At 38.8% G+C, this 16,216-nt stretch overlaps 1 protein-coding gene across 1 annotated transcript in view; it reads right to left on the reverse strand.

The window, feature by feature from the left end:
- Positions 1-7,615: 7,615 nt before the first annotated feature.
- The window catches only part of MIPEP (mitochondrial intermediate peptidase), a 60,730-nt gene continuing 52,129 nt past the window's right edge, over positions 7,616-16,216 (reverse strand). Inside the window, exons 17-19 of the mRNA XM_025177737.2 lie at positions 15,835-15,956; positions 13,596-13,669; positions 7,616-7,832 (exon numbers count right to left, since the gene is read on the reverse strand). Of these exons, the coding sequence (XP_025033505.2) occupies positions 7,735-7,832; positions 13,596-13,669; positions 15,835-15,956 (294 nt within the window). The 3' untranslated portion in view covers positions 7,616-7,734. The remainder of the gene's footprint in view (positions 7,833-13,595; positions 13,670-15,834; positions 15,957-16,216) is intronic.

The following is a 16,216-nucleotide window of genomic DNA, read 5'->3' on the forward strand; positions in this document are numbered from 1 at the left end:
TAAGTACTGTATTGTGAAGGTTATTTGGAACAGTGTTTCTCAATGTTGGGAACTTTAAGATGTGTGGACTTCAACTCCCAGAATTCCCTATGCTGGCTGGGGAATTCTGGGAGTTGAAGTCCACACATCTTAAAGTTCCCAAGGTTGAGAAGCACTGATTTGGAATATCACTGGTTGCCAAGTCTTTAACAATAGAAAGATAGAATGTAAACTGTGCAGTTCAGGTATGAAGAATGGTCATATGTTCAGCTACTCTGTATCTACAAACTATACATCAAATGCTCTGCTTTGACTGCAGAATTAGCCCTGCCTCTCCCCCATGAATTCATCCCCCATGATTTCCAATGGGAAAAAAAATTCCAATTCAGCGACACCAATTGGAATATAGGCATTTATAAAAAATAGCTTACAGACCCAACAGCATGCATGTGTTGAGAGAGGAGAGATCCTAAAACCAGAGATCAAAAATAGCTGATTCCAGCTTGGGGGGCAACTCATTCATCTCAGCCACAGAGTGAACCATATCATAAGACAAACTATAAAACATTAACTGTGCTTCAAGAGGATGAAAGGGTGTGTCTGCAAAACACAGCTGTGTTTTATTTACCTAGTTCGGTGGACCCCATTCCTCTTCATTTACATTCAGTTTATTCAAAAGGATCCCGAAGGCAGCCAGGCTAAAGGGGCAGAAGGCAAATGTATTCACAAATACCTTTGAAGCTTTCAGCTCTGCTTCCCACCCCACCCCTCTGGATTTATCAGTAAGCGATAGTCATGTGCAGTTAAAAGAAGAAAGGTATAATTAGTGTTCTGTCTCTATAATCCCTGTCTCAAGGTGCAATTGGTTTCTCCTGTGGCATGTAAATTACTAGTTGCAGAGGTTAAAAAACTGGTCGCATCAAAGATTTCACCTAAAAGAGGCTCCTCCAAAATTAGCACTAGAATGAAATTATTCTGATTTATTTATTTAATGGCAGAATCAGGTGTGATGAGCTGTTGTTCTAGCAAAAAAGAGTGCAGGGATGGGCAATCTTCTTGCACCCAAACTAGGAGAGGGTGGTTTCTTTTTCTTTTAAAGAAAAAAACCAGTCTGGTTAGATGCTGTCATGACATCCCCAAAATCAGAGAGGCCAATTCTTCACATAGGGATAAGGGTCAGAGGATTTAAGGAGCAAAATGTGTGCCTCAAGAGGCTTAGATGTCTTGACCATTATCAAATGGTCCCTCTCTTTGGCCCAATCTGCTAGGGATCAGAGATTTTTTTAAGGGGTAAAATAGGGATTCGAAGCTTCTGTATGGCTACAGAATTCCCTCTTCTCTCTCCCCCCCCACAGAAGACCAACATCAGGCCAAATATTTGACTCTGCCTACTTGGGGCGTGTTGCAAAACATGAAGGTTTTAGTTACTGTTTATGTACAGCTTATGAATTTGAAACAAGAAAATACTGAAAGTAGCAAGTGCAGACATTTGGATACCCTTCCAGTAGATTCACTGCTATCTTGGTTAGTTTGTTCCAGACAACTGATATAATTTATAATTATAATTGATGTCAATTTAGATCATTTGTGTGACGAAGCAAACGATGCAACTTAATAGAATACTACATTTGGATTGAACAGACATTCTGATTCAAACAATACTGCTTGTGCTCAAGTGATCCATAAAACTGAGCTAATTATAATCACTCTTAGATAGTTACCCTTCAAAAAACTGATTAGATATCATTACCATTCCAGATAATGTTGGACTAGCATCATCCTTGATTCCTGGCCATAGATTAGTGGGATTTTAAATCCAAGGACATTCAGAAAGGTTCAAGTTCTCAACTCCTGTTTTAAGATCCTAACATTTCTTGTTGGAAATATTTATTTTTATTTATTTTTCAAATTTATATATGCTGCCCATCCACTATACAAGTGACTATAGGCAGCATATACATATCTATTTAGAGTTAATGCATAAATTATTTAAAAGGCAGAGGGTAAGCAGCTAACATCTTTGCTGATGGACAGCCCCCCCGTATTTTAAAACTTCTAAATAAAGTTATTTAATTTTAATTGTATACAAGGATTGTCCATTAAGAGGAACATCTTACAAATTACATGAAGTTTCCCTCCAGCAGATTTGAAAGTAAATATGCGTTTTCTTTCAGAAAGTAGTCTTTTGAACTAGGATTTATATTTTAGTATTTTAGCTCTGGGAAGGGTTTAACTCCTCTCACAGTCAAGCCAGAGCAGGGAATAAAAAGTATAAATAATAGCAGAAATATTGCAAATACCAACTGAAAATAGGCAGAAAAAAAGAGACTAATGAAAATGGAGGAGGTAATCTGACAACTGGAGATTTTGTCAGATATTCCCTTATCCTTTCAAACATCTCTGTAAAAATGAGGGCTAGGATCTTGCAGAGTCATAAAAGGATGATTTCTGTTCCCAGGGAGTTCAAAGATCATGCTAAAAACAGTGTCTAAAACCTCATGTATTCATCAAATTTCATGATATTTCAGTAATCTAGTTCTTGACCCTCACAGAATCTCACATAAGAATATCAACATCTCATATGAAAATAGTAAAATCTGATAAGTTTGTGATATTTCAGCTTTTTTTTTATGTTTAAAAAATTGGCTTCATTGTTGTCATCCAGGGGCATCATAAACATTTTGGCAATCTATGAGTGCAGAGTTCATGCCATAAACTGTGGTTTGTAATTGACAGTGGCTGAGTTCACACAACACACTAAGCCTAAGCCAAATACACTTTTTTCTTTTTTTAGCAAAAGAGGCTGTTGCTTGGTTCTTCCACGTTTCCAGAAATCAAAGCACACACATAACTTTATTTCAGAGTTCCAGCTGAATAGAGAGCAAGGCAAAAAGAAAAAAGAAAGGGAAACGGACAGTGAATCCTTTATTTTTTCTTTATTTCAAATTATATGGCCATCATCTTAACATGATGACTCTGGGTGGCTGACAGTTAAAATTTATGACAGTTAAAATTTCAGCCTCTATTCCATTAAACTATTTTCTCTCCCCAAGGAGATCCGTTATATTAATGTTGTAAAATATGGTGCTTGCCTCACGATTCAGTGCCACTCAGAATGGTGTGCTTGTTTTTCACATGGGGCTGTGTCTGTTCCAAAATTATTTTTAAACTAAAGATTCAGCTAAATGGAGGGGTTAAATGTAGCAGACTTTTAATGCAAGTATCAAAGCCTAGCTCGCTGTCCTGTTGCTCCTAATTCAGCGAACACACAAACACATGCTTGATTTATGCTCTTTCTTACAGACTGTTCACAAGGACATAAAGCTAAGCAGCTGTTTAAATTTTTGTAAGATCTTTGCCTTTGTTCCAGTGTTTAAAAATAACCACCACCACCACCAGTTGGGCAGCTTCAAAGCTCTAAGCAAGAAAGAGGGGGGAAAAGAAAAAGAAAAAAAAATCAAAGCTTTTCTAAAACTAAAAGAGCTGCAACTGTTTTGAATGGTTGCATGAATCATAATAGCCATCCACACATTTTTTACTTTTAGTATAAAGTAAAAGTATCAGGTCTGCAAGAATCTGGATGAACACCAGGTGGCAGCAAAGAAGTAACTCTTCACAGCCCAGATCTGGTTGACCTATTTATTTATTACTAAAATGCCCTGAACTGTCTGTCACTATGTGTCACACTTCTATAGAAAATTCCATATTATGAAATCCTGTCACCAGTATGGAGGGCTTTGTTCATAAAATCAACAAAATAAGCAACAAACCTTGATGTTATTTCTTCAGTCAGATTCTCTTTCTGTATCAGTGTTACCCACAAGAAGCTCTGAGAACATTCAGGGCCCAAATTAAGCACATGTTCAAAGAGGGCAAGATGGAATAGATTGTACACTGTTTTCAGATTCTAGTCAGAATGAAGGCCAGTATAAAAACATGTTAAATGCATAAATACAGAAATAGAAAAGATAATCAAATCAATAATTCTGCCTAGTTCTGATCTTTTCCAGGATCCAATTAGCATTTTATAATTGGCTCTGTTTACATGCTGAAATTAATAAAGGAGAAGACTGCTTTCAGTTCTTGAAAAGATCTTGGGAACTGGCAAACCTATTGTACCTTTCAGACTATGCCCATTAGTAGCCTGGCTAAACCATCATGTCGTTTATTTTTTGTTTAGCATAATGAGTAAACCAGGTCACTATGTCTCCTTCAGCAAGGCAGGCTTAATCAAATCTTGGATTAGCATGTTATATAAACTTAACCAAAATAATGCTCAGTACAAAGCCTGGATAGTAGCTGGGTGACCCCCATAACCATCAGTTATAATTGTTCTTATATACCTGGACTCTAGACAAGAAGCAAGTGGCACCATTTATAGGGACCTAAGTAATTATGCCCCCCAAGTACTGTCGTGATGCTTCATTGTGGCAGGCGTGTGGGTGTATTCCTGGGAGGGATGAGTGAAGAATGTCAGGAGTATAGGCCAAGAGTATATATTCCCAGTAGGGTCACCCAAGGCCATCCCGATATTGGGGAGCAGTGATACAGGAAAATGCTGGAGGCAGATGATCACTTTAGTGATAATGGCAAAGGCATCAATGAATACTGTTTGGGAGAAGGCAATGGTAAACCACTCCTGTATTTTTACAAGAAAACACACAGATTCACGATATAGTGCCAGATGATGGGCCCTTCAGGTCAGATGGGACTCAACATGCTATTGAGGAAGAGCTGAGGATCTTTCAGAGTCCCAGTGGTATTTATAATGTGGCTAGATTAAAGCCTTTGTTGTCGATGTTGCCATGTGGGAAAAGATAATCCAAAGCTGCAAAGATAGAATTACAGTAGGTACATGGAACATAAGAAGCATGAACATGGGACAGCTCAACACAGTGAAAGCTGAAATGAAACAACTACAAACTGATGTCTCAGGCATCAGGGAATTGAGATGGACAGGGATCAGGCACTTTTAATCAGAAGATCATACGGTTTATTACTCAGAACACGAAAAATGAAGAAACGGCGTTTGTTTTATAATTAGGAAGGGTTTTCCAATGCTGGGAAGGTGGAAGGAAAGAGAAGCAGAGAACCAGCAGCAAGCTGGGTGGATTCAGAGTGGCGACAAGTGCACCATTAGAAGGCCTGAAAGGCCAGGTTAGCGACAGATCATCATGGAGAAAATCTATCTATTGGTTGCTAGGGTGGAAAACGACTTGATGGCACATAATCAATCAATCAATCAATCAATCAATCAATCAATCAATCAATCAAAGTAATTATGAAAATTGACACATCCAGTTCTGTCTTATGTGGGCCATGACTATTTCCCCAACCTTTAAAAACAATGCTGGGAAGCACTGCATAAATAGAATTTATATTTATGGAACAAGTGAGTATGTTTTTCTTTTTAAGAACAAGGACTGCAATGGGAATGTGTAGTATACATCCAGTAAAGATGTGTGTGTGTGAATATATGTGTTTGTGTATATGTACATGTATACACACGCACACACACAGATTAGCAGATATAAAGAAAGCACTATCCTTTGTTAAGGCAAGCACAAACAAATTGAGGGAATATTTAATTTAACCAATCAATCTGAACATTGACTGGAAACCAGCTTTCCATAGGAGGAATGATAAAATCCAGGCGCTGTCAACTTAGATTAGGATGAAAAGCCTATTCTCCTAACTCCTGCCCTTAACTTTGTGTGAAGACTTATTCCAGTAGTTGTAAATTATAAATATATGTATAAATCTCAGCACATACAAAACCTACTTTCTAGGCTGATTCTCCCCCTGCCCCTCTTCCGACAGAGAATAGAAAATAAGTATTTTTGCTTTTATCACTCATCTTTTCCAAGTGCAGGAAACAAAGGCCGGTATTGCTTTTGTCATTACTGTGGCACTTCTTATTGCATCTTAAATCTACAGTGATTCATTTAAAATGAATTTTACTCTTCATAAAAACCTTCCATTTAGAGAAAGATAAAATCTGATCAGTTTTCCAGTTATAGTTAGAGCCAAATTGAGTGCAAAACATTAATGTGATAGATTAATTGATGACTTCCTGGCACTGTGATGGAAGCATCTCAAGCATGTATGGAAACTTCCACCTTACAGAAAGAAACAACAGAACCAGGATGGCCAAGAATTACATCGATGCATTTGAAAAAGGAGTGCCCTGCATACATTGTTGGAAATGGGAAGGAGCCCCTGAGTGACAAGCTGTGAAAACATATTTGTAAAGCTTAGAAAAGGCTTTAAGGAAGAAAGTTATGTGCCTCAGGCACTCACAAGAGCTTGCAAGTGGAAAGCTCCAGAGAAAAAATACACCTACTTCTTGTGCATTTCCCCCCTCAGTGTTAATTTCCTCTTTGCTTTTCTCATTTTCAACCCCATTCACCTGATCTAAATACTGTGGAGAAGTGAAGAGGAATCAAATGCAGGGGGTAAAGAGGAGAACTCCAAATACACAGAAATGTTTTCTGAGCCCAGAAACCTGACTATGTTCTTTAGAGATAATCAGTTTGAATCTTGGGCAACTAACTCGGTTGCAAAGAAAAATGATATAAACATATTTAGATGCATATGCAATTCCTCTTTTTATTTTTTCTGCATTCTGCAGCAAGGAAGACAATATCTATACTAATTCCCTTGCATTCCTTGTATCAAATATATTCTTCTTTTCCCTTATTTTATCATTAGTAGTCATTCCATATTTCATCTTCTTCATGAAACTGTCAGATGAGATTCTGTATTTTCACCTTACTGCATCTCATTCTTGTTCAAGACACTGACCTCCTGTGACCTGGGAATTATGAATGCTTTCATATTAGTGATTCAGCCTTCTGCTAAATGGCAAAATGGATGGGGAAATGTTAAGACATGCAAAGGTTGAGAGGAGTCAAGTGTTTGTCAAAAGCTGCATAAGAGAAATCAGCCACCCCCTTTGTTACATGGTAGTGAGAGCTGAGAAACATAACAGGAAGTTGTAGTTGGAATAGGATACTTAAGAAAGAAATGTATGTGGTAAGACAAGAATGAATGTGGATTGAACACAAAAGTGGGTGACCAGTATGAAAGAAGCGTGTTTAGGTGATTTAGTCAATACAGAGAGACCAAACAAGGATTGGGCCATTAAACAAACATATGAAGGAAGAGTGAATGGACTGAGAGGAAGTGGAAAACCAGGAAAGTCATGGTTGGATGGAGTTGATGAGATTCTTTCAAAGAAAGAGGCGAGAAGTGTAAAGAACAAAAGGCAAATACAAAGTGTTATATGGGCACGGTAGAATCAAGGATGGAAAGCTATGATGAGGTATCTTAAATAGTATTTGTATAAACTGGATTAAGGTAGATTTCATTCTCTTGCCTTTAATTTCTTTTGCTTACTACCACTTACCCTTTGCGCATGGCATGTTAGATGATGGGCATGAATATATGTATGAATGTAACCTGCTTGTCTGTACTGAGGACAGATAACATGTCTCCTTTCTCTTAACATATGTGAGGGAAGCAATTATTTTAGTGTTTGTGTGTATTCCAGAAAAATAATTTCAAATATGTGAATGTTGCGCACAGCATGCTTAAGTTCTTATCGTTCTATAATGAAAAAAAAAACCACTTTACTTTCCAGGTAAACCATTTATTTTATACAATCATTTTTCACGAATGCCAATCAGAGAGAACTTCTATGTACACTGTTAATACATGGTTTTTTAAAAAAAATCTTCCGAGTATTCTTCTCTGTTATTCAGAATCCATAAAGAATGTTACAAAGTCTTGATCTAAGTCTGAGACAAGGGCATCCACAAAATCTTCCATTGATGGTTGCTTCTGCAACATACCTAAGAAATATTAGAGGGAGATGCTCAGAACAAAATAAATGTTGCTTCTCAACAGCTGATAAAAAGTAGCCATAACTGAAAGTAAGCTCTACCATAGTGAATTGCTCTAAGAAAGCTGCCAAGAACATCTGCCTTGAAACATGGAATCAGATAATTTATTTGGAAATGCCAAATGATCAACAGCCAGCACTTTATTCCCCAAGCAGCAATAAAGAATAAAATTTACTATTTTCAAAAGAAAGGTTACAAAATTTAAGTATTTCCTTCCTCTTGAACTATTCACTCTTCCTCCATACATCTGTCTTGCAATTCAATTTTCTAGAGGCATGTAATATTCAGATCCAAAACTGGAAAGAGTGCTTTGAATTTGGTGTCATCCATCCATCCATCCATCCATCCATCCATCCATCCATCCATCCATCCATCCATCCATCCACCCACCCACCCACCCACCCACCCATCCAATTTGTATGGCTGCCCATCTTGTGACAGTAATTCTGGGCAGCGTACAAAGTTTAAAACAACAATTTAAACAATCCAAAGCATAAATGACTGAAGTCACAAACAGCAACTCCAATTTATAATAAAACAACATTAACCAGCAGAGCTCGCTTAACTGCCTGGCCCAAACGTCTAGAGAAACAGCCAGGTCTCTAATACCTTGTGAAAGGCTAACAAGGTTGGGGCCATCCATATTTTCAGAGGGATGTTCTTCCACAGGGCAAGAACTACCACACAGAAGGCATGATTCCTGGGTCCAACGAGATGACATTGTTTCATGGAAGGGACCTGGAGCAGGCCTTTTCTGCTAAATCTGGTGGGCAAGTGGAGACCTGCTGGTAGCTCTTTAAAGGAGCTATGCCTTTTTCTGGGCTTAAAAAAATATACATTTGACTTAAGGAGACAATAAGGAGCATTTTTGCATGCTTCAAGCAGGAATACTGCACAACTCTACAATTCTCATTCATATTCACTAACAAACCTCCTCAATAGACTTCTTTTGTGCTTATCACTCACTTTTGTATTCAACCCACATTCCTTCAGCACCCATTCATTCTTATCCTATCCATTCTTGTTTTACCACACACACCCCATCCCACTGCATTCAACATTTACATTTCTCTTGACATATTCCACTCTTCTATATAACTAGGTGGGTAGAAACACATTCTTATACACAGCCATTTTCACTTCTTCCGGCAAACATTCATTCTTTGCAACAGACCACACACCACCCACCTCCTTGCTACCAACATCTGCACATCACATAATTTTTTCATCTGTTTTCTCATCTTTAGTAAACACTAGACAACGCGACCAGTTGGGTCATTGTTTCAGAGATATTTCCTTACCTAAACAGAGAAACATAATGACCAAGGGCAAAAAAGCAGTGGGACTGTGAGCAACTTACAACTTGCTGCTGGCTTCCCCACTGACTCTGTGGGAAGCTGGCAGGGAGTGTCATAAACGAACCAACCTCCCTCCCTCCCTCCCTCCCTCCCTCCCTCCCTCCCTTTAATATAGGCTTGCACCATTTGCCCTCTCCTACCTCAGGAAAGCCCCAGTGAAGCCTCCTTGGCTAACCCACAGAACTGCCTGCCACTTTGCTGGGGGGAGGTGGAACAAGGGGAGCCATGGACAGTGAGGAAAACTGCACTCACATTCCCCATTCCGGCGTGCCCCCAAAGGCCCCCTCCCTTGAGAGAAGAGGGCTCACCGGTCAACCACTGGCACCCTGGCAGCCAGCCCTACTTTGCCAGCAGGCATCCAGGTCACTCCCTCCTCTTTTCCTCAACACCAACCACCATTAAGAGATTTCAAATTTCTGCCTTGTTTTCAAAGCAGCCAATTGCTGCTCGCCTGTTGGGCCCTGCTGCCAGCCAGTTGGGCCCAGGGGACAGAGGGAAGCAGGAAAGAGTTTGGGGATGCACCCATGATGATCACATGACCTGGGCTGACTGCAGCAGCGCAGCAGCACAGCAGTGCTAAAGCGGCCACAAATTTCCCAAATTTCAATCCAAGGGGAGTCATGGGTCCTGGGTTTTGAGCGCATTTGAGGAACCTTGGTTCAAAAACTGTTGTCCTATGATGCACCGTTTCACCCAGTTGAAGGTTACAGATATGACAGTTTTAGTAGTATATACTGTAGATTCCATCAAAGTACACAGGTTCATCTATTTGCTCTAGTTTTTTTGCCATTTCTATATAACTTGCAGTACTTTACCCCATTTCCCACCTCAAACAAAACTACTTTGGTCCTTGATACATCAATTATCAGATATACATTCCTCATTGTGTCATACCCTAACTAGGAGGTATATTGCAGGTTATGTACCCAGGATACAAACTAGAAGTACTTCCCAGAAATATCTCATTGTATATTAACATAATTAAGATTATATAGATATAAAACAAATAATTTCATCTTTAATATTACAATCACTATATAATTAATAGTCATAGGGGTATTATTGAATAATTGGAGGGTATAATTTCTATTACTTCTCTTTCAATTCTCATTTTCAAGCCCCATTCAAACACTTACGTCCTAATAAGATGGAAGAGAGCCAGTTTGGTGTAATGGTTAAAAACCCTGGGCTAGAAAATGGGAGGCCACAAGTTCTAGTCCCACCATAGGCACAAAGCCAACTGGGTGACCTTGGGCCAGTCATTCTCTATCAGCCCTAGCAAGGTGGCAATGGCAAACCACTTCTGAAATCCTGCCAAGAAAACTGCAAGGACTAGTCCAGGTGGTTGCCAAGAGTCAAGACTGGTATGAAGACATGCCTGTCCCTGCACCACCCCCCCCAAAAAGGTAAAACAGAAAATGGCCCTGTCACTCAAAGACACTTCTCTTCACTGCTTCCACACTCTTCATACGTTGGGAGGGCAAAGGTCTACATCAAGGAAATTGTTCCATATGCAGACGCTCCTGGCATGAGGTTTTGATACAGAAAACAACTGGGAAAGAACATTTCCAGGGCTGCCCCATATGGAGAAAAGAGGACTTTTCCTTAAACAAAACAGGCTAGCAGGATCAGCAAAGGCACCTTCAAAACAAAAGTGTCAGCCTGAATGCTCTAGCATCTCTAGCATTTTGGATATCTTCTACTTAGCTTGGAAGCATTCTTATCCAAATGTGGGCAGAGTTTATTCAAGACATTCACACTAATGCTGTTGGTGTCTGTCCTAATCACAGTGATGCCAAAATGATGAATTGTGTGTTATGACATCATGATACAATCTTCATTCTTTTATAGTTGTGTTGTAACATTTTATATAAGGGGCATAATCTGCACTGAGCCACGCATTTTGTCTCTTGCCCCTGCACACACCATAACTAATGCATAAAACACAACACTAAGAAAAGTTTGAACACCCTACATAGATAGTCTGTAGAATGCATTTTTCTTAAAATCTGCTGTGTCCAGAGATAATATTTTCCAACTGTAATTTAAAGTGCCAATTGCTTTTCCCTCTTATATTAAAGTGGAGAGTATGTCTTTTTCAATCAGAGAGCACTGGATAAAGATGCACTGGTCTTTGTAGTTTAAACAGTCAGAGATGATTCAGAACATCTGCTCTTTTATATATAAGGAAAAGAGACAGTCTAACACACACGAGTGTGCCTTTCTTGTGTCATTAACAGTTTAAAAGTTACATTAGGAAAATTCCGATATTGTTTAACATTAGAGAAACTTTATGAAAACACTGCTCCTCTCTGAAATGAATCATTCCTTTAGAACTGCCAATATAAATATAACTTTAGTACACAATTTATAGTAGCAATACCTAGTAAATCGCTCAGTATACCTCAGATATTTGGTTTGCAGGAAAAATAATACAACTTCTTCCTCCTCTTCTTCTAGTAATAATACTACAGAATGCTTTTAGCCAAACTGAAATCTTCCACTGAGGCCTTTAATATGTTCCTACAAGAGTCAACTTGCTTGAATATGCATTTTTTGCATGTACAATAGGAATAAGGAACATTGAGTGTAGATCTGTAATAGAGAAGTTCTTGCTAGAGTTTTGATAAGGCATAATTTTAATTAAGTGTATTTATGTCTTGCTAGTGATAACAATAAAGCCTATAATATCCTGAAGATGTTTTAAAGGATAAATAGTGTAAATTAAAAAACAAACCCCACAAAATAAAATGTAGCCAAATATTTTTACCTTTAAACATTATTCTGGAAATTTGAATATATGCATTACCTTTTCCATTCAGGAAATAAGAAGAAGTCAATTGGAGGAAAAGCATTTGGACAAGCACAATGATAAATGTCCTCCTGCCCTACCCAAAAGAGCTATTAAATTCACACCAAACATCCAGACTCAAATCCACCTCAACTCTCAGTTTACAAGGCAATTTCCAATATAGGAATAAAAAGGCAACTGGATACCAACTCCTGTTTGTACCGTTTCCCCAGGCCACCCCCAGCCCTTGAACAAATCAAATTTAATGGACAGTTTGCCTATCACTTTTTTTTTTATATCTAGGGCTTTTTTAAAAAACAAAACCCGAAAGTACTATTTCATTACATATTTTCTCAAACCTAAAGTGACATAATGAGATCAAGCCTGAAAACTTATAGCAACTACTCATAGCAACTGACAGCCATATTGACAAAATCCTTTTTCTCATGAAAAGAACTGAGTATTTCCATCAAGTACAAACTAAGGGTGAGACGGTCTCAAATCCAAGACCTGGGCAGAGGTGGGGGCAGGGGGTGGGTGGAGAACCTATCCTTCACATTCCCACTGTTTGAGACCCAAGGATGAAATGACTGTAGCAACAATACTCCTTTTTGAACTATATCTGTAAATGGTGTGCAGCATTGGAATTTAAAGAAAGAGCTGCCATTTATATTTTTCTAAATGCATGCTAATTCTTTCCAAATCTACAGACCTTCATCCCAAGTCTATAGCAGCTCTTGGGATCACTTCTACTGAAGTCCACATTCAGCTTCCACATTAAACCATTAGCTGTAAACCATGCTTTTCCTGGAAATGGCTGTCCCCAAGCTTCAACCACTTGCAAACTGCACTCATCAAACATTGTAATAAAAGGCTGCTCTCTCATTATTTGGAAATGTCATTAATTATGTCAGTTCCATACCTTTGATTAAGTTACAACTTACTGCTGCTTAACTGCAATGCTAAAATATCCATTACATCTTCTAAATGACATAGGCCTTTTCAGTAAACCTTGAAGTAACCTGTATTTAAATGAATAAGATTCTAAATATCAAAATACCCACCAGCGATTACTTTCCTCTAGAAGTATAGAGCTGTACTAGGAGTATAGAGCTGTACCCCACTGCAGCCACTTTTTATTTTATTTCTGAATTTATACCCCTCTTCTTGGCTTCACTGTGATAAAGGGCATGTGTGCCTGCCCCTGATAAGGAAGGGGGAAACAACCAGCAATTACAGTAATGATGGCACTACTGTAAAATTGGTGGAGGCAAGGAGAAAAAAATGAGAATGAGGTTAGAAGACTACAGTATAGTGATAAAGCTATGTTATGCTTAATACAGTAACTGAAAGCATCCCATTCTGTGGTTTCTAAAAGTGATAGATTGTCTATAAAGAATAAGAACTGATGGCTCTAACGTGCATTTTTTAGCAAATGTTTATAAAAGGTTTTTAAAAAGATACAATAGAAATCATGTTGATTACAAGAAGTAATCTTTTCCTAAAAGTATATGGAGGAAAAGTTTGTCAGAGGCAATAAAAGGGTAACAATATTTACATTACCTTGAACCATGAGCATTGGTTCTTTGCCACCACCATGTGCCAGCATCTCTTTGCGATAACGTTCACCCATTGCTCTGAAGGAAGAGATGGCATTATTATTCCAACTATCTGCAATCACAACCAGTTCAGCTTCATGTCACACCTCTCTCCAAGTTCCTCCCTAAACTATCAAGAAACAAAGTATCTAATTATTTAGGTTTTAAATCTCATGTACTCATTCTAGAAAAGCACTCAATAAATAAAAGTTATACTAGAGCACAATAGGCAAATTGTGGAAACACCCAGAAGAAATTAATAGAGAGAAATGCAACTCCCAATGTTCCTGGCCATTTGACAAGCTGATTGTAATTGATGGGAGATGTACTCAAAAATCAACCCTGATTGCTCATTGGAAGGATCGATAATGAAGCTCAAGCTCAGATACTTTGGTCACCTAATGCGAAGAGAGGACTCTTTGGAAAAGACCCTGATGCTGGGAAAGATTGAAGGCAAAAGGAGAAGAGGACGGCAGAGGATGAGATGGTTAGATAGCATCACTGAAGCAATGAGCATGAAACTGAGCAAACTCAGGGAGGCAGTGAAGGACCGGAAGGCCTGGCGCAGTATGGTTCATGGGGTCACGGAGAGTCGGACACGACTTAACGACTAAACAACAACAACAAAGTACTCAAAAAGACCTGAAGCATCACAAACCACCGATTCTGGGCCCATGGGATTAATGAGGAACGGATAACTGATACAGGGAAGTTCACACGGGAACTGTATTTCTATGAGCCAACATGTTATCCGGACAGGTTAAGGGTCTGTACTGTACTGAAGATATCATATAATCATATGGAAAAGGCCATTTAGGCCATTGAGTCCAGCCTCCTGCTCGGTACAGGAATCCAAATCAAAGCATCTTAGATGGTTGAGGAGCCTCCATTAATTTTCTGGGTAACTGGTTCCACTCTTGAACTGCTCTTGCTGTTCAGAAGTTTTTTCTAATCCACCTTCCTGCAACTTAAATACATTACACTGTGTCTTGCACTCCGGAAGATGAAGAAGAGGTCCTGACCACCTTCTATATGACATCCTTTCACATATCCCCCCTTGGTTGTCTTTTCTCAAGGCTAAATGTATCCATATCCTTGCAGGCCTTAGTTTCTAGTTCTCTGATCATCCTTGTTGTTTTCTCTGAATATATTTCAATTTATCTGAATCCTTCTTCAAGTATGATACCCAGAAGTGAACATCAGATTTAAGCTGCAGTCTGATCATTACAGAATAAAGTAGAACTACTACTCCCCATGTTTTGGACACTATACACTTCTGTTGGTGCACCCTAAAATTATACTTGCCTTCCTTTGCAGCCACAACATACTTTTAGCTTCAAAAAGTAAAGACCGTCTCTTTACTTGTCCATTGTAGTCCACAACTGCCTGCCCCATTGTACACTACATAATTTCAAACGACTATTTACAGCAGAAAAAGGAGAGGGGAAAGCAAAGCTTGTAAAATATGAAGTCCAATATGACATAGTACTGTGATACATCAGGTACCACCTTGCCAGAATTGACTAAGCCTGTGTCCCCTACTTTGAGAAGGCCGACTTGGGCCTAGGTGCAATGACAGGTCTTCTCCGTGGTTGCCCCATATTTAAGAACACACCATTCCCTGAATTATGCTTGGCTCCTTCTCTGCCTGCATTCCATAAGAAACCAAAGAGAATTTTATTTCTTTGATTCTGGGTGACCTTTATAGGTAGATTTATTTATTGCTTTTGTTCTCCTTCTTGTAAACTTCCCAGAATCTCCATGGACTGGGCAATCAACAAATATTGTTAAATACATAAGCTGTCAATAGTTAAATTTGCATCATTCAAAACAGCACAAATAAGGTTCTCAGTCCAACTTATTTCTCGGCAGATCTGAGCAGCTGAAGAATCCTACCGTTCCTATATGTCTGCATGCTCCAGCTGAGGTTCCAGAGTGTTCTTCTTGAATTTCTCCTACAGCCAGAGTCTCAGGTAGAGAATGTAATGCATTTGTGCATCTATAAACCAATGCCACATTAGTTCCCCATCTGAACTCAACTTACAATAAATGCTTTACTCCTGGGTTTGATAAAAATATTATAACAAGAAAAAGCATAGCAGTAAAGATGAAATGAACAGTTTTGATGGTATCTGGAAGGTTATCAACACTTGGGTTTCTTCCTTTTCAAAAAAGTGCACAGTGGTCTGCATTTCACTTCATACCTGTTGAATGGATCCTGCTCAAAGCACTGCTTCCATACCATAGATGATACAGCCCTAGACATGAGATAGGAATAGTACTTAGCACCATAACCCACAAGATGGCTGAATCGGAGTTGCCAGGCCTGTACATGAAACAAAACAGGGGAAAATAATAATTCTCAATGGTATTTGCTCTGAAACTAAAGTAACCATTTATAAATTCACACACATGCACATGTGACAATCACTCTTAAAACAAAATGGGAAGTAATTACTGGGCAAGAGGGTTAAAGAAAAATCAGTTCACATGTTACAGACGCCATTGTCTTTTTCTTCTATACAGACAAATGAAATGCTGCAAATACCAAAAACTTACAGTAGAGGCAGATCTTTGCTACCATTC

The sequence above is a fragment of the Python bivittatus genome, unplaced genomic scaffold, assembly GCF_059951505.1.
Source record: "Python bivittatus isolate LINGU-HERP-01145 unplaced genomic scaffold, Pbiv_v1 ctg000340_np1212, whole genome shotgun sequence".
Classification (NCBI taxonomy): domain Eukaryota; kingdom Metazoa; phylum Chordata; class Lepidosauria; order Squamata; family Pythonidae; genus Python; species Python bivittatus.